The following is a 19,306-nucleotide window of genomic DNA, read 5'->3' as shown; positions in this document are numbered from 1 at the left end:
GCTGAACCTCTCTGGTCATTCAAGGGCTGTCTGTGTTTGGTGTTGCCTTAGAGTGGCTTCATGAGGCTGGAGTGGGCCTCAAAGTTGACCTTCTAATCTGCAATACTTAAGGCTTGATCATTTGAGTATGAAGCTATGTCAGGCATTTTTCTTCCACTTGATAAATGATTGACTATTGATCCTGTACATCTGCAAGAGCATTAAATCTTTCTGACGGGCATCTTCACCACTGAAACCTCACCTGTTCTCCCCAATAGCACTTCCACTTCTGTCCTCTCCATGGATTCTGATCAATAGTTACTAAATTAATAACCCTTTGCTCTTCCCCATGATGTATGGCAAGTTTTCACTTTGTTTATTGTGTGTGTCCAGATAAGAGATGAGTGACTGGGATTTTCCTTTCTCATTTTAGTATTGGAGGAGATGAGTCGTTGGAGAATGTGACAACTCTACCTAGTAAGTAAACGCTTTGCTAGATATAAAATATGGCAAGATCGAGGAGATGCAGTGGGCTCATTTCTGATGGATTTCTAGAGAGCTTTTAAGTATCTCAAAGCTGGTTTAGTGTAATTAACAAGAACTACCTTTAAAAGAAACAGTATCCTACGATTAAAAAATAAAAAGTTGCCTTCATCAATGACGCTGAGAACCTGATAGAAATTCCCTTACTTCCTTTTCCCTCTTCCTTTTCAACTCTTTGTTGAGTATTATTTGAATTTCTAAATAACCTTGCTATGTCCGTGCTCATGATGTACTTAATATTTGCTTTTAATAAATATTCCATCACAATTATTTCCAAAAGAAATATTTGCATAGAGTAGGCCTCTTTGGTAAATAAAGCTGCCTACTCATAACACGTCTTTTATATACATAATTTTAACTTCCTCTTCATTGAAACCTGCAACTTTTCATATCTCAGTCTATTGTTAATGTAAAGCCTCTCGAGTTTCAGTTTGGATCAGCTGCAATAATAAACTTCCATTCGAAGAGGGCCAGTAAACTGTTCTTTTGTGTGTTGACCACTATTTTAAGCAGAATGTAACAGGAATATAATTAGAACCAGCAATTAATTGATTCATTGAGTCCTATTACATTTGCTAAAGCCCTCATTAAGACGTGATTAAACTCAGTCTTTGAGATTAGAGTAGATTTTATAGTTTGCGATGTGGCCATGTTCACTCTCAGCTGTAAATTACTGTCAACTTCCTTTTGGAAACTACTGTGGAGAACATGGTGGGACTTCATCAGAACCATGCATCTAAGGCTTTGTTCCTCACATTTGTCAGTAGCATGAGATTTTGCACAGCAGTGAAGAAGACCCAGATCCTTTAGCTGAAAACCAGCTCCTGCTGGGCTGAAGGACCCTTTGCACTCACTTCACAAAGTCAACATCGTATGTGTGAGAATTTTATTTTAGGCTTTAACCACTACAACATGAGAGAGAACTGCACGTGGTAGTCCTCAATTCTGCTCTTCTTATCTGCTGGTGCCAGTGCAGGGCACTGCAAGCACACTGCCGTCTGAGTCACTGCCAGCTGGTGACCCCCTCCACACTGCTTGGTGAATCCATCTAGCAGCAGCAGCTGTGCTGTCAGAGACAAAACTGTGGCAGTGCTGGTGTGTGCTAGTCCCTGTAGGCAGGGAGCAGCTGGAGTCTCTTTGCCTTCATTGCCACCTTTGTTTTTCAGACATCTTTCGAAAGTTCAATGTTAAGATCATGGGCTACTCTACTGGTACCGGGAGTGAGAATGATTCCAATGCATTCCTTAACCAAGCAGTTCCTGGAGCACAGGCTGAGTATGTAGCTTCTTGTTTTACATTTTTAGGTGATGGATGCTTCATCTAATTGCCTTTCAACTGTCTCATGTGCTGTCACAGCTTGCTCTGAAGAGCAAGCAAAACCAGTTGAGTTAGAGTTGAAAATTGGCTCAAAACATGTTAAATGTATGGGTTTATTTCATAGCTGAACTTTCAAATGAAACTAACAATCCTGGTTATGAAATCCACAAACAAGAAACCGGTAAGCTCTCTTTGGAGGTTTCTACCCTTCCTGTTCAATATCTATTCATTTATCTATTTATTGGTCAATAAATCTCTGAGAACATGAATGTTTGTAGAAATTGAACATGCAATGAATTGATAAAGAGAAAGTAGGAGTGAAACAGGATGAAATCTTACATAATTATGGCCTCAGGTTTTTGGATAAGCAAGCAGGAGAGGACAAGAAAGAGGCAGGGAAAAAAACAGTCTGGAAGCTTAAGAAAAGAGAATTACTAATGGTCATACATGGGTTTTGGTGCATTGCAGACCTGGTGCAGTTGCAGCCTGTTCTGCCAATATAATAGGGATTGTAATGTCTTGCAGTCATCTGAATTTGGCTCTTTGCTTTTAGTCACACCTGGGAAGCTCCATGAGTTGAGCTTTGCTACATTGCTTATCATAGAAATCCCTGGATACTTATTCAAAGTCAGTGATGTTTAATTAACAAAACAGATGGCTGCTTGAATTCAGTCATAGTTTGGGCACAGAATCTGGCAGACCATGCCTGGATTTGACATTGTGAATTGATATTACCCAGACCTTAATTTGTTTGTTTAAAGAAAAATTCGTCTTGCTTTCTGAAGGAGTCTTGGAAGTGAAGTTCTGAAGCCAAGAGAGGTGTTTGCATTTGCTGTAGCTAAACAAAGATTATTAGGATTTATCAGGTTTTTTTATTGCTCTCCTGTAGGCCTTGAGTAACTTCTGAGTCATTCTGGTAATCTCAGTAAATACATGGATTTCATGACAGAAATAGGGCACTAGGTCCCCTGCTGTATCCTACAGCCCCCCCCAGAACTGAGAGAAGGCCTTTTTTTACCTGGTGATGACCAAATGTATCCGTGTATGTCAGTGAAATGTGCATCAGCCATTAATGAGACTGTATTAACATACTGTATTCAGCATACATCCAGATTACCTCCAGTTTTTGCTTGTTGCATGAAAGAACGAGATAGGTGCCTGTCTTGCATTCTTTATTGGCTAAATCCCTAAAAAGTCTTTTTGGTTTGGTGGGAGGACTTGAAGCAGGATACACAACCTCTTAAGTCACCATTATAACTTAAGACAACTTGTATCAGCAGCAACCCAGGCATTGCTATTAAATAGCTATTTGTTAGCTGTTTGAAATGAGTTGATCCATGCCAGTCTAATGAAAATTGCTTACTTCATCTACACCAATTAGTTTTCTCTCTTCCCCTGCAAGTGACTGGTCTGGATAAACATCATGAAATCGAGCTATCTTTGTTTTGTAACCATGTTTTGTAAACATTCAGCAAGGAGACACAGACAACAATCATGCCAGATTTCTGCTTGTCTTCTGATGTTTCTCTGTCTCATAATTGTCTGCAGAAAGTTGTGCAAAAGTAAAGTCCTGTAAACTACTAGCCCTGAGCTCTGAGATACTCCTTTTGGGGCTCTGTTCTATAATGTTTTGGCTCTTGATGTACCTGAGAAGATTAATTCATCTACTGGAATGTATTGCAACATAAGGAAACTTTTTTCCTGCTTTAGGTATTTGACCCGGGAATGATGATACAATCCAGCATTTATTCTCCGTCAGCCAAAACCATCCATTTTCCAGTGATTCACAGGGCACAAGAAGTCCACCAGCTAATGCTGGTATTTAAGAATTGTTACCTGGCCTGTCTTGCTTTATGGTGCTAATCTGGAAAGTGCTTTCCAGAGGTGCTGGGACATTTCTGAAATCAGATAATTTTGCAGCCTTACCAGTTTATGGAAACCAGGCATAAGAAATGGCATGGCTGCTTTGAAGAGCTCTTTATTGAACTAAGTGAAAATGTAGTAATGCAGGTCTCATTCAGCAAAAAAGCCTATCTGCATTCATTAATTACATGATAGAGTTAAGTATCTTAAGTACTTAAGTACATGACAGAGTTAAGGAAAGATCTGAATAATGTTGCTGAAGCAGAACCTGGCTGAGGGATCTGATTTCATGTGAGAAAAAAAAAAAAAAGGAGGTTAAGAATTTAAGAGAGAGGAGAAAACAGGTGACAGGAACTGTGAATATCTGTATAACCCTTTAGCAAACTTTTTCCATTGGTCAGGATCTAAATTTGGTTGAAACTGCAGTTCAAGGATGGATGATTGCTGGCACTACTTCATTCAAGATGTTATTGGATCTTGCTGACTGCATTGGCTCAGGATGCACCAGCACCTCACTGACTGCATGAGAAATCAAATATGTTGTGGACTGTCAGATCAAGAAGTGATGTTTTCTTCTGTGTCAATATTGAAGTCAATGCCCTAGCTTAGGGGTTTCCACAGTAAGAACAGAAGGAAATTGTGGTGGCTTGTGATAGCTTTGGGATATAAATAAGTAGGTTATGGCATTGGACAAGGGTAATGGTGATAAGAACTACTACATGCCCGCAGTGTCTGTGTCACAAGTAGATGTATGACAGGGTTCATTCCTTAGTAGATGCTCCCATGCCAGTGTTAGATCAGTATTCAACTGGAAAAGGGTGGTGAGAGGCCTCTCTTTTTCCTACAGTAAACAAAGCATTGCAAAGGAGAGCTAAACTCTGGTTGCCATACAAAACAAGTGTCAGCTGATATGCTCCCAGAAATGATAGACAGCTGGTGTCTTTAACAAGAGCCTGGAGGGAGATGCAGCTCATTCCAAACCACAGACCTGCCTGGAAGGTCAATGATTTCTGACCCCATTCTCTTCTCTTCTCTATGCATATTTGAAGACCAATGTGTCAGGGCAGTGAAACAAAGCTGAAGCATTCAGCCTAGGTAACTCAAAACTCATTGCGCTTTAGTTATCTATCTCTCTATCTATCTATCTAATCTATCGATATATATGTGTGTGTACAGAAAAAAGAGAAAGAGTGCTCACCTGGCTATTGGAAAGCAGCAAGGCTGTCATCTTAACTTGTCTGAGTAATCTTGAAGGGTTTTTTAATTTTTAATTACCCTGGAAAAGTTGTGTGCACAGAGCTGTTTCACATAGTTATGTACTGATTCTGGGTTCAGACTACAAAAATGAGGACAGTGTGCACAGTGAACTCTGAAACGTAAGTTTTTCAGGGGCATGTTGCTCAGGAGGTCAGCTAAATATTGGGACTGGGGATTCCCTTCTTTTAGTCTACAAAGAATAGGCTGGTAACAGCCTAGCTCTGCAGAGGCTCTCTGTAACAACTGTTGCCGTGTCTGGCTTTTCAGCTGTTTGAGGTGCTAAGCACTGTAATAGGAGCTGAACTTATGGTTCCAGATAAATTACTGAACTTGAGTAAAATCTGTATTCAAGTTTGATTTGATGTTGATTTTATCACCAAGATGTGAACCTGTAATTTGATCACAGCAACATGAGTATTGTAATGTGTCCTCACTCAACCCTTCCGGGATCTGATAACTTGACTTAAGATGTCTGAAGTGTGGTAATGTTGATTTCTCAATACCGGAGTTTCTTTCTCTCACTAGTTCTCCTTCTTTCCAGGCACTTGCCAGCCCAAGCAAGAAATCTCGTGAGACTTATGAAAACTGATCAGGTAAGTTGTCTGAGACCCCTTTAAACATACAAGCGTGAATAGAAATAGGTGTTGCTTGACACAACAGATGCACCTGCAATGACCCCACATGCATATCACAGAGTTAAAGAAATTCAGAGTCGTCGTTTTCTTCTTTATTGCACAGAGAATTGACTTCAGTGCTGACTGGAAGCTCATAACAGTGCATATTGGAGGCAACGATCTGTGCAACTATTGCAAAGACCCTGTGAGTAGTGGAAGTGGTTATCTGAAACGGGGGTGTCGGTGTAGAAACACCTCGAGGGAAACCTATGGATCCATAAAGGCTTCACAGAGATAACATGAGTTATAGATGGGCTGCTCTATGTTTTGACAGGGGTTGTTGCTGGCAGTACCCTGATATAAAAATTACCAGCAACAGAGTAGGATGGTTTTGTTTTCTCTGGCTTACTCCAGGCTAAGAACCACTGCTTTGGCTACTGTCTTTTGATCATAAGCAAAAAATGGAAGGGAAGAAATGCCTCACTCCTCTGATGTGGTAACTGCTCTGCTGCTAGCTTGGCCTCTTTAGACATCCAAGAATGGTAGTGGTAGTTCAAAGCAGTGCAACCCTACAATTGTCATCACCCCATAATTCACAGTGTAGGGAGGTGCTAGGAGCAGGTGAGGTGTATGTACAAGGGGAGTTGCTGCAGTGCTCAGTCATATTTGAATGTTATGCTTCTCTGGATTGTGGAAAAGCCTTTAGGGCTGCCATAAGGAGATCATGGGAGTTGAGTGGGCAGGCGGCAGGGAGAGGCCACCTTTCACTGCCAGCTCTCACTCTCTTGCCTTTAATATGCTAACTTCTTGTGAGCATTTTCAATTCTCCTGCAACCCCTTGTGCTTGAGAAATGTGCTGCTTCTGCAGGAGCCTTGCTAGGCATCTTTGCTGCTGCTGCCAAGTTTTATAGCCTTATTTATAGCTATGACCTTGACAAGCAATGATTTCCCATAATTTTATGAGAGCTTATCAGTGGCTGTGAGCATGCTTATGGCTGTTTGGTTTGTGCTGTTCAGCATGCATTCAGATTGGGCTCCTTCCTGCATTTTTATGTGAAGGGCCCAGTGGATTTGGGTTAAATATGCTGCTACTCAACAAGGCTTATTTTAAATCCAAACTTTCACCGAGCCTCCCTATGTTTTAGATTAATTGCAATGTTTAAAATCCCTAGTCTCTAGAAAGAAGCAAGAACATTCTACTGACCACAGCATTGTAGGGCAGAAGAGGAAGTGAATTAATGTGATTCTCCAGCCTCCCAACCTAAATTCTTCGTGTCTCCATTTGACAGTAATCTCTTCTGTTTCTATCAGGTTCACTACTCAGCTGGGAATTACATCAAAAGGATTCAAGAAACTCTTGATATTCTGCACAAGGAGGCAAGTAGCGTGAAATTATCCCAGCATTCTAGCTCACACTGAGACATGACTGACTGATGCTAGCTCTTCTGTTTGTTTGATTTTGTGGGGTTTTTTTTCCATTCTGGTACCAAACGTATGCTGTTGACTTCTACAAAAACCATTTTCTTTTGTCTTGTCTATCTGCAGTAGTGAGATGCAGTCTGAAATGACAGATAGTAACACTGAGCTATGGTGTGGGAAAAGAATAGAAAGCTGAGTTGGGGGAGTTTGTTGCTTTTTCATTCTTTTAAATTTTTTTATCCTTCCAGTGGTGGAGAAAGGGAAGGGGTGTGTCAAATGGCTGGACCTTGGGGTAAAATAAATGCACTGTGGGCTGTGTAACCTGTTCCTTCTAAGCTAAAGTCTGACTTGCCTTTCAGGTTCCAAAAGCTCTAGTGAGTCTGGTCGATGTGATGGACATCCTCCCTCTAAGACAGTTATTTGTGGACACTCCAGTTCAGTGCCCCACTTACTTGGCAGAGTAAGGCTTGTCTTCCTTTTGTCCCATTTGTGTTTTTATTCCATGCTTCTCTCATAATTTGAGCTGATGTTTAAAGGTAGCAGCACAGTCCTGTGGACTTCCCATGCAGTGCTGACATCACCCTGCCTGATGGCATTTCCTTCTCTTGGCTTTGACCTAAGTGTGTTCCATATCTAGAACTGTACATGATGTACACCTCAAAGGCTATGGTTAAAGTTACTGATACAGGGTTCTTCAAGATGGGGTTGAAGTGCACAAACATTTGAATTTGCAGGCCTTTTTGTGGGAACATGGTGTATTTCCAGAGTAAACAGGCTTCTCCTGTTTCAGAGGCTTTAGTGCAGTTGGTAATTTGCATTCTTTGCTGACCTTTCAGACAGAGAGAAATTCTCTGTCTTGGGAATGCAAAAGGAATTGTTGATTGGAACAGTATCAGCTCAGAGGTAAAGCAGGCAGTACATTTCAAAGACCTGTTTTCTAGTTCCCAGGGGGTCTGGTGTCAGACCTCTGTCAGTCTGCAGGGCCTTTGGATGCCAGGGTGTAATTAATAAAACAAACTGCCCTCTGTGCAGTGTGCACTATTTTGATATATCTGGGTGTGAAACCAAAATTCCTTAGAGTATTATCATTCATGTGAGGCAGAAAATAAGACTAAGTAGCAAGGACAATAAAACGTTTTCACAGAAACATGACTGGAACCACAGGCAACATTATGCTCTGCAGTACCTTCTGCACAGCTGTGAGTTCTGAAAGGATCAAGAAGTAATGTCATGAGGGCATTGGGTGGCAAAGGGTGGCTTCTGCATTATCAGATGTTTAACTCTCTCTATTCCTGTTCTCTCCTCTAACCTCCCCCACAGTAATCTGTGTAGCTGTGTTCTCACAGGAGAAGAAAACTCAGAAAATTTAACGATGGTGAGGGATGCCACCAAAGCTTACCAGGTATGGCTATCAAGAGTGGTACAGTTACTTTATTTCCAGTGGAGGTGAGCTCTTGATTACCAAGCATATATCATATTAGTATTTCATCCAAATTATGAACTTGGCAGGAGGTCATTTGCTGCTATCCAAACCTATCATGTGACCAAAACGAGCAGCAGAGGTCTTCAGAAAAACTATGTTTCCTGGTAGAGGTTAATCGGTGGGAGTTTAGTCACCAAAATCCTGTCCCTGACAAACAGTTTCAGTGTTCCAGCCTTCTCAGCCCCTTTGCAACATCTCAGCCCTCCTTTGGCAATGTCTGAGGCTATTTAAGTTCACAAGTAAAACTTCCTTTTGATTCCAGGGCTTTCAGAAAACCCAAACAAAGAAAGTAGTTGTGATGTGAGATGTTGAGGTATGGCTGATGGTTTTTTGTTTCTTGCAGCTTGGCGTTCAGAGACTGATAGAGTCTGGCAGATATGACACTCATGAAAATTTCACAGTGGTCATCCAACCTTTCCTCCAAAATCTCGAGACTTCTCTTGATCAGGTATGATCTAAAGGTGACTTCTGCATTTAAAGGACTAAGGATGGGTCTCTTACCTGTAGAGACCATATGCAAAATAGTTTCACTTTGTTCTGTGCTTTTCTTATGAGAAGTTGCTGCTTTTTGGTATAGTACAACAGATTTCTTCAGATAGTCAGAACTTCTTAGTTTTACATGTTCTGTCAATTCCAATTACTCTTTTGGAAAATGAGTCAAAACCTGATTTAAGAGGTTTGTTTGTGTATGTTCTTTAAGGTACATAAATATTTTTATTCCTGAAAATACAACCTGATTAATAAAAGAGTTATTAAGTTACACTTCTTAAAGCAGCATAGCTGCATTGCTCAGTGGAGACTATGGTGTTAGCTCCCCTTTATGCCACATAACTCATTTTTCTGTGTCTGACAGAAAGGGAAGTTTACCTATGATCTCGTGGAAGTAGTTTTATGTAGTTAATATGTACATGTTGATGTATATTTCAGTTCCTTGAATGGCAAGTTCCAGTAAGCTGTAAATCTAGGAAAAGACTCAAACTTTCCCTAAAGCTGAAACTATTTTCATATGTACCTGGAGCTAAGAGCAAATGGGGCAAAATATTGCGCAGGGATTGCTCTGGCATAATTGAACTGGTCTGATTCTGAAAATGTTCCCAATAGCTGGTGAAATTTTGAAAAACCAAGATGCTGCTACAGGCAAATTTGGAAAACTGACTGAAAACTTCACAGGCCTTTTGTCTTGTTTGTTTGTGCATGAAGCTGGTGCCTATGAAAAGTCATCCCTAGGGATCTTGGTACTGAGAGTAGGGAACACAGAAATAAAAACAGAAGCAGCAAAATATTTTTGAACCATTTTTTGTAGTCTCACAAGCATTCGTTCAGATTTTAAGAAGTTCAGGATGCTCTTTTTCTTATCTCAGACAACATTCAGATGTTCCTGAACTGAAAACTCTGTCTCTAAACATGGCAAAAGATATGGTGCAAATTTTAGTAATAATCCTCTAAAAAGCAAGCCAAACCACACTGAAACAGAACCCACTCAAGTTTTGAGGAAGAACTTCTCTGACCAAAAGTGTTGTTTCGGTCATGTGTGACCCTAATTTTGGTATTTGTGTGATATTTAAATATTTAAATTTTCAAACTCCATTTCCTTCAGACCCTCCAGTGCTGTATTAAAGTACAGCTTTGTTCAGAAAGGAGACTGCTCTGGTGTGCCTGGTCAGCCCAGCTGCCTTCCATCAAACACTCGCTTCTTGATCCTTTCAAAACTCACAGCTGTGCAGAAGGTACTGCAGAGCATAATGTTGCCTGTGGTTCCAGTTCTACTGACAGCTGGAACCAAAGAGAGGAACCCATCCTAACTGCAGAACCTGAAGAGGAGCTGTACCTGTAATTGAAAATGGTGGTTTTGCTGCTTCTGGGTGGATATGCCCATGGAGGCATATAATCATCTCTAGCTAAGTGTTTCTGGTAGCTCACGGGTCTGCTGAAGTACAGTTTGTATTACCAGATAACCAGGATCCTTCCTGCAATGGAGCAGGGACAACAAGTGACACGAATCTCTCTTTACTGGTTGCGATTTGGCCTCAGCAACTCCAGGTTGGAACCGTGGGGATTCTTCTACACCCAGATGTCCTTTGTGCTTTTATTTGTAGGATGGGAATCCAGATGTCTCCTACTTTGCACCTGACTGCTTCCATCCGAGCCAGAAAGGCCATTCTCAGCTTGCCAAGGCCCTCTGGAATGCTGTGGTAAGGTGACAGGTTCTGCATATAATGAGATCTTCACCTAGACCTGACTACCATTAAAATGATCTCTGTAATAATCATTGCAATTAAGGCCTGGGTAGTGCTGGACCTTGTGTTTGTCTCTCCTTACCTAGTTAAACACCCTCTTGGCTTGGCACTTCTCTCTGCCTAGAATCTCTTGGTTCTTAAAGCATGTGGGGTGCTGCAAGTGCACGATCACAGTCATTTTGTGGCTTCATCTGGGCAGCTTCATCTGTCGTCTGAGTCGTCTTCATCTGTTTTCATGCAAGGCGGGATAGCATTTTATAAGGATGATGTTTCTATGGGCTGCTATGGGAAACCACCAAATAAAGAATTGTAACTGCATCCGTCAATTTAAAATGGATTGCTTAGAAGTTTGTTTTAAATCCATGTGTTCTTAATGTCTCATTAGGACTTAAAGTGGCTTTAATTCAGTTCAGTTTTACTACTTTTGGAAATGAGTTAAGCTCAATGAAAATGAGTCACTAAAGACTGCTTAAGCAAACCCATTTTACTTAGCATTGCAGTGCAGGAGTACCCAGCAGTCAGAGGCAGTATCTTGGATCCTGAACAGTAACTTCCATATACTTTGGGGTAATATTTTAACAGCTGACATGATTGCAAGCAATCATCAAGCAGTACCTCTAATTAGATTTGGTATTATCTTCTACACATAAACAGCCTTTTGTTGGAGATGCCATCATGCATCTTAGCTATAAAAAATTGAGGGACTCTTAACGTCTTTTATGCAAGAGAAGAAAGTTTATGACCTTGCTTTCTGGCGAAGTTCCAAGGTACTTCATGTGCCTGCCAAAATCCTCCAGGAGTTTAAACTGATCCACTGTAGCTTTCCACTTCCCATTTTAAGCTTCTTTCTAGAGCTGCTCTTTTGTTTTGCAGTTGCCATGTTCTTTCTGAGAAGTAGATGCCTTTCAGCCTTGGCTGTAAGTCTAGGTCTGTAAATGCAGGCATCTTTATATAGATTTGAAAGGTATATGTATGTCGGAGTTTTTAAAATTAGAATTGTTATGCAAATTTGAGCTGACATGGTTAAAAAAACAGGTTCTTTTGTCTTTGTTTTGTAGTTACAGCCTGTAGGCCAGAAAGCTAACTCATTTGATTTCTCGGCTGACATCGTCCTTGGCTGTCCAGCTCAGGTAAATATACCCACACTTTGGAAGGTGGCTATCAGGAGGCTGTACTGCTTGTGCTTGCTGCAGAGAGCAGGCGTTTGGTATATGTGGAAGCAGTTTACTTAAAGCTTTGCTCTCTGTTTACCTCTGAGTGAGCAGGTGTTCTTATATACCTGTGCTGGTGTCCCGTGGCCATTTTGCTGGGCCGTGAATACTGATTGACAACATGCTGATTTGTGTGTTTGCAGTTGTAGCAGAGGTTGTTTTTTGTTGTTTGTGAAGTACAGAGGCAGCTCAAGCAGCAAACAACAGAATATGCTGCATTAACTTTCCCGTCAGAATCAGTGGGGTTTGGGCACCGCAGCAGCTTTGAAAACAGAGAATCTATCTTGAATTAGTGGCAGGCTGGTTTTCCTGGCCTGATCCCTAAGAGGGATACTTCAGACTCCTTGGAAGCTGCTTCTGCAATTACAAAACAAGCTGCTGAACTTGCAGTACAGTTGCTAGGTACCAGCACGTGGAAATGACCACTGCAGGCAGCAGTAATTGGCTCCCTTTCTTCAGCAGTTTCAACAAGAAGGCCAAAGAACTGAACAGATCAGGGAGCAGAGTTCTGAGTTCTCTGAATTCTGGAGACAGGCATTCAACTTATACACGAGGCTTTTGTCCATACTGTGTCCATCCTGTCGGATGAGGAAAATCTGCTGAGTTATTAACCAGCATATTTCAGAAGTCCTCAGATTCACTCAAATTGATCCTACTTCATTTACCCAGCACTTTTCCAAGAAGTTTAAATTAACTCAGCAACTTCTTCACTGCCAAATAATGTGGATTTTATACTTCTTTCCCTTTCTTCACTCTTACTCAAAGATGTCGTTTTTCAGAAGTAGGCAAAGAAAAGTTTTATATGCCTTGAAAAGATGTATATAGATCTTTTTGCAGAAATGGTAAGCCTTTAGTAAGCCTAAGTGCTATGAAAAGTTCATTGATGGAAGTGCCAATAGCCACAGAAAATTATTTGTTTTGAGGCAAACTTCAGTACAATAAAAGCCTGCCTTCTAATTTTAGTATTTTTTAAGACTTCCTTATGCAGATACTGGAGTTCCTCTCAATTGAGGTAAGTGGGCCTCCAGGTGAAATTTTTTAGCCTATATGGTGTGCGTGTCTTCCTGAATGCATGCTGCATCAGTAGGGAACAAAAATAACGATGAAATTTCTACAGCCTCCCTTGGAGGGAAGAATGATGTTTTCAGTAAGCAATCTTTCACCTCCCTGCTGCTGACACAGAAGATCTGCCCAGTTTTGTCTAGATTTTAATTCAGTGCTTTTTGAAGGGACTAAACATTTAATAAAGTCTAATTTGGAACATTAGGAGAGGAAAATGTTAAGCTGCAATTGGCATCTGGCATATGTAATTTTTATGATAAGGTTCTAAAAACAAATGTTAGGAATTTTAAGGAAGGAGCATGGTTCCGAAGTCCAGAATCCAATTTTACAGCTTAGGCAATTACTTTCTTGGTTATATGATACCTTGGTATCACTTGCTGTGGTTTGTGCCATGTCCTTATTGCCTAGTTTCTCTTATTTCTCTGATTTTGTTTCCTCTTTCTCCAGAACAGTCCATTCCTGGGAACATACAAGAATAGCAACTACACACCTGTGGAGCCCACTAGAGAGCCAATAGAGGTAATTGTTACACCATTTGCTGCATTTTAGGCAAACTATGCAAAGCTGCATCTTGTCTCTTAACACATCATCCTGAATTTATAGATTACATAAACTATTACCAGTTTTTGGAAAGAGAATTCTGCCTTACATTGCACTTTTTCCAGTGTAAACAAATGTTTTCCTAAAAGCCAAACAAAATTAATTACATTACTGGTGCATTTGTATCAAAACTGCAACCAGAAGTAAGTAACCTAGAATGCATAATTAATTCAGAGAGCAAGTTCCTCTCGGTATGGAGAAGTTATCTTAGAATCCTGACCCCCAAATAATCTGAGGAAGACTTAGATATTCTGTTCTGGAGGCACCGTTCTTCCTTGCACTCAAGTAAGCTTAACCTGTAGAGGGCGGTCACCTTTACATATTGGATGTGTGACTCTGTGCAAAGGTGATAGGAATCCCATTTTCAAAGGGACTTAATTTCCACCATGATTGAGCAACTATCATGAGGTATGTTAAACAAACTGCAAAAACAAACGTTGTGTGTAGGACTTGAAGAAATGGAGCAGTTATTTGCTTGGCAGTCAAAATGGGGCTGGGCTAGTTTGACATACTGGGGGTGCTCATGACTAACCCAAGTATCAAAATCTTTGTATGTCTTGAGGGTCACAAAGAACAGCAGTTATTTTCTTAGAAAGCCATGGTTTTCAGGATTGAAATGGGATTTTTATCTGTAGAGCTAGAGTTATGCTTTTAATAGTGTTATAGGTTAGCACAAACCGAACCCGCGACAAATAGGTAACTCTTGGACTTCCAGTGAATCTGAACAGCAACAGCTTTTGAAGTGATAAAGGAAAGAAGTAGAGAGAGGGTAAAGCAGCACTTTCCTCTCTGATCTAAAAATAAGCCTATCTGTCCTTTCTAGCCTCTGCAACCACTTTAATGATTGATAGCGGAGCCTATTTGCACCATTTTTTTACAAGAACAGATGAATTTGTTGTGATGTTTTTTAACAGCAGCCATGCTTTCTGAAGACCACTGGTCCATGTAGTTTTAGTCTGGTAGAACTGTGCAATCACAGAATAACTGAGGTTGGACTCAGGACATCCCTAGCTTGACCTCCTGCTTGTAGCAGGGCTGGCCCTTCGATCAGTGTACACAGCTCTCATTGCTCTTGCAAGGGCTGGCCACTGTAACAATTGTAGTTTTTCCCTTGCTGCCTTCTTGGCTAATATGGTTGCTTGTTACCAAAAAGCAGAAGGGGACATTCATCAGCTCTCTCTGCTGGTGAGCTAAGGTGTTCTGCAATGTGTGTTTGATTCCATTTCTTCAGTTGGTGGAATATACATAATAACTATTATGCCACCAACAAATGTATGGTAAAGTACAATTATTTAGAGCCTGACAGTTTTCTTTACTGGAACTTTTAAAGCCTTGAAGATTTTTCAAATTTTATATTCAGTAAAAGCAAGCCCTTTTTGAAAGTTTCTAGGAAAATAATAGGGTCCTGGCAAGGTATGTGGGGAATGATAATATAGTAATAGAATATATAAGGTTGTTCCAATGTTTGACCACTCTTTCAGTGAATAAATTTCTTCTAATAGCCAACCTGAACTTTCCCTGTTGCTACTTGAGTCCATTTCCCCTTGTTCCTTCACTAGTTGCCTGGGAGGAGGCTGACTCCCACCTCACCACACCTCCTTTCACACAGTGGTACAGAGTGATAAGGTCACCCCTGAGCCTCCTTTTCTCCCGACTAAACAACCCCAATTTCCTCAGCTGCTTCTCGTAGGACTGATGTTCAGACCCTTCACCAGCTAATATAATAATTTATTAATAATATAATGCATTAATATAACATTATAACTTTGCAGGGAATTTTATTATTGATTTTTATTTGCTTTTACATCTCTTATCTTTTGAGATAGAGCAAGACTTCAGACCTGGAGACCCCAACTTCTAGGTCTTGGCCAAAATTTCTAGGCTGCAGAGAGGGAAAAAATAATTCTCCTTCTGGAACTTTGTCATAAGCAGTATTTCAAGATGAAATGTTTTGCCTTTGGAAAAGTTTTATGCTTTGGCTAGAAAATGTCACCAAAAGTAATTATTGTTTGGACTGTATTCCACAAAGAGGTGCAAAAGACTGTTGAGCTACATAGGCGCCAAACTAGGATGTATGTTTTAACTTGGTTTTGCCCTTCACTGTACAACTAAACCATATATGAATTCCACATTATCTTTTAGCTACAAGATGAAACAATTTTGTAACTTGTCATTTCAGAATTGGGGCAGTGAACTGTCGTGTCCTGGACATACTCCATCTAGTCGTGTCCCAACATCAGGTGGGAAAGAACTCCTAACCTAAAATCACACATAGGAAAAATTTCATCTTTTGTTTTTAAAGACAGTAAGATGTTGAAATTGCACATCCTAGATGGAAAGTAAACAATAAAAGCTGATATATTTAGCAACAAAGGGAAAAAATCTGTCTTGCCATTCACAGTAAGTTCTACATGACAGCAGGTATGTCTCTGTGGATAAATATGATCACATTTATCATATGCATATATAATATACATCATTTATCATACAGCAACATGGCAGATTAAAATTGACCTTTTAGTGTTTTAGGGGTGTTAGTGACTTAGCAAGTTGGAATTTACTCTGATAAGCAGTGCAGTGCAAGTGCTGTGTGTAGTTTAAGACTTTACAGGGAGATTTTAATAGGAAATATTGATCTATGACCCAAACCTGTAAGCCAATTAAAAGTGATTGAATGTATGCATCTGTAAACATATCTAGTCTGTTTCCATTTTTTACCTAAGCTGTTTTAAGGTCCATTTCTTTCCATGTTAGTGTAATATACTGTTGCAAGCAAAGGCAAGAAGTTACGCATTTTGCCTAGCTGACACACAGAACCTGAGGCTTTTTCTGCCTTAAAAGTCTGCAAAAATGCCATCAGATTGGAATCTAAGACTTGCATATTTCTTCTCCTAACCAGTATTTTGTCAGTTGTCAGTAATCCTGGTTTTATTCTTCTCCTGTTTTACAGTACATGAACTCCGGCCTGCTGACATCAAAGCCATTGGAGCACTGGGAGATTCCCTGACTGTGAGTACTGCTGTATTCCCACATTTAGAATGAGAAGAGCAGTTGTCGTTTTCCACCTAGATGTTGTCAAGTCAGACATCATCAGATAGAAAGCAAATTGCTTTGGCTTGGCAAAGCAAAACTCATCTTCCTGGTTCCCTTTGCAAAGAAATAGCCTCTAGGGGTATGAGTGACACTAGCAATTGTGTAATCCAGCAATGAATAATTCAGGCCAGGACAGAAATGGGATCCCATTCTCTGTTGCATACAGTTTATTCAAGTGTTTTTGAAAAGGGAAGTGGCTGTTTTATAGGAACAGTCTCTTCTGACATGAGGGGAAAAAAAAAGTGAAAGCAGTTGATATTTTTGATGCAATAAGACATTTGCTGGAAACTCCCATGGAAATAATTTATTGCAGAATGAAGTGCTTCCCACTTGAGATAAGTCTGATACTTCTGTATTTCAGAATTTTGCTTTCAGTTGTTGCTTCCTGAGTTAGATGTCTTCCAGTTAAAGCTCTGATGTATTTCAAGTAAAAAAAAAAAAAAAAAAAAAAAAGCCCCAGAGAAGAATAGCAGGGAATACTGCAGATCTGCACTGAAGTTTTCTGAGAAAAAGTTCTAGAATCCCACAGCCCTACAGAATTGTTCTAGCATGGGATGAAAGCAAACATTTGCGTCAACAGTTCCTATGAATTTTAACTCCTGAACTAAACCAGTGCTCATTCTAGCAGCTTCTGTTCCTGTTGGGTTCAGAGGGACTTGAAGGGTCTGAAGCCCTTAAATGATCAGGCTTATTTTACAGGCAGGTGTGCATGTCTTCATTATGCATCATGCACCTTCTCATTAGCTCTGAGACTGATTTTGCTTGACCTGCTGTAATCCTGGCTTTCCCCCTGCTGCAAAGCTTTGAGCTTTTCTTAGAAGAAATAAGTGAAAACCCTACGAGTCTCCCTCCTATCCATTGCCATGACTCTTAAAATTAATTGCTTTATTTCCTCCCCCATATTGAATGCTAGGCATGACACTATCCCATACCTCTTATTTTTAAAATATAAGTTCTTTTAGTATGTGAAATGTCTCAGAAAGCCATAGTCGTAGGGGCTGGATTATGATGCTTGAGGTCTCTGGTCTCAAGAGCTGAGCAAAGTAGGTTCTCATATTGCCATTGTTCATGCAGTTCCTACCAGTTACACTGCCACAGTAAGATGTGTTTTGGGGTTTTATAAAGTGAACTATTTGTGGGGGCCAGAAATACTGGCAGAGTGTTTCCCACATGTGTACACATACTCATACCTCTCACAGCAGCCACGTGCACTTCATATGGCATCCTTGACACAGGGGGACTGCAGCAGCCAAGTCCACCAAGACACTGATTGTCCTCCTGGTACTTCCCACACGATCCCTGAACGCAGTCAGTGTTTATGGCTGAATTGGTACCATGGCTTTTTGAAGAATACAAAATTAGGTGAGACCACTAAAAAATTGTAAAGCTGCAGAAGAACCCCTTCTCACAGCTGCTGCCCTGAATGAGAGTCAGGGTGCTGACCCTGCTAGAGGTTTGTCCCCATCCTGTGAGCTACTCAAATTCAGCACAGAGGTGTTTGTTCTGATGGCTTTATGTATTTATTTAATTTTGAAGGATATGAAAGTTCACAGTGCAGGAAGGAAGGCTGTCTCAGTCTAGATACAGTTGGAGATTAATGAAACATTGAGCAGTTTAGTCATGTCACTGGTTAGAATTCATCTGTCTGACTTCTCAGCCCCAGTGCACAGTGAAAGCAATAGACACACCAACATGCTTATCTATACTGGCCAAAAAAATCCTGTCTACACCTCATCAAGCTTGTGTGTTAGACTAGCAGACTGGATCCAGGAGAGGAAAAATGGATTGTACACCAAAGATTTGTTTTCTTGGCAGATTAAAAAGCAGCTCCTCTGATTTATGTACAGCTAAAACTGGAAGGGAATTTTTCATCAGTGTTTGGGGCTTTTTTTCTGGATTATTAAGTCTCTCAAAATCATCTTTCTTCAGGAAATGCCAGGATGAAGCATTTTCCATCAGAAAAAAATCCAAACAAATACAAAGCTGTTGATGTTAATCTGGGTCCCACTGGGTTGCTAAAACAGTATGAATAGTAGCTTTAGCGTCTTATGTCCTTGACCTTACAGTCTGATGTCCTCTGCCTGGACTATATCTCCTCTGATGCTCCATGGTTTACTATCTAGGTGAATTCCTTTTACATATGAGGAGAAGCCCAGAAAACTGAAGTATGGGAGATGCAGGGCTGCCCACAGGCCAGTGTGTGGTGGTCAGTAAGGACACGGACCACTTATGCTAGAACTGGGATATTGCAAAAGCTTGGCTGGATGCAGAGTAATGTTACCAGATTGCTTCAGCACTTTCAAAACATGATGTCTATCCTACCTAAATTCATAGGGCTTTTTTTTCTCTTAGTATTTTATCAATTGTTATTTCCATCTTTTCCAGACTGCAGTAGGAGCCAAAGTACCTGACCTACAAACAGACTGGAGGGGACTTTCCTGGAGGTGAGTGAGAATGCTCGTTTTTTTCTTTCTCTATTTTTGTGCACATAGTTAAAAGTGTGGGTCACCTGGTTGTGTAGTTGCATCTTTATGTATGTAACTTCAGGGCAAGGATGCTGACACAGCAAGTATTGTTTGGTAAGGACTGGAGGAGGCAGGACTGGAAGAGAAAAGGAGTGATTCTTAT

At 40.5% G+C, this 19,306-nt stretch overlaps 1 protein-coding gene across 4 annotated transcripts in view; it reads left to right on the top strand.

Moving 5' to 3' along the window:
• PLB1 (phospholipase B1) overlaps window positions 1-19,306 on the top strand; it is an 84,757-nt gene that overhangs the window by 49,217 nt on the left and 16,234 nt on the right. For all 4 annotated transcript variants that reach the window (XM_017744831.1, XM_008641746.2, XM_017744829.1 and 1 more), the window contains exons 34-47: window positions 413-456; window positions 1,689-1,797; window positions 5,501-5,552; window positions 5,698-5,778; window positions 6,885-6,950; window positions 7,352-7,452; window positions 8,313-8,394; window positions 8,819-8,923; window positions 10,572-10,667; window positions 11,771-11,842; window positions 13,433-13,504; window positions 15,765-15,825; window positions 16,536-16,594; window positions 19,064-19,122. In XM_017744831.1, the coding sequence (XP_017600320.1) occupies window positions 413-456; window positions 1,689-1,797; window positions 5,501-5,552; window positions 5,698-5,778; window positions 6,885-6,950; window positions 7,352-7,452; window positions 8,313-8,394; window positions 8,819-8,923; window positions 10,572-10,667; window positions 11,771-11,842; window positions 13,433-13,504; window positions 15,765-15,825; window positions 16,536-16,594; window positions 19,064-19,122 (1,059 nt within the window). The remainder of the gene's footprint in view (window positions 1-412; window positions 457-1,688; window positions 1,798-5,500; window positions 5,553-5,697; window positions 5,779-6,884; window positions 6,951-7,351; window positions 7,453-8,312; window positions 8,395-8,818; window positions 8,924-10,571; window positions 10,668-11,770; window positions 11,843-13,432; window positions 13,505-15,764; window positions 15,826-16,535; window positions 16,595-19,063; window positions 19,123-19,306) is intronic.

The sequence above is a fragment of the Corvus brachyrhynchos genome, unplaced genomic scaffold (assembly GCF_000691975.1).
Source record: "Corvus brachyrhynchos isolate BGI_N302 unplaced genomic scaffold, ASM69197v1 scaffold258, whole genome shotgun sequence".
In the NCBI taxonomy this organism is placed as follows: Eukaryota; Metazoa; Chordata; class Aves; order Passeriformes; family Corvidae; genus Corvus; species Corvus brachyrhynchos.
The sequence above is the reverse complement of the archived record's forward strand: the minus strand, read 5'-3'. Positions and strand labels throughout refer to the sequence as shown.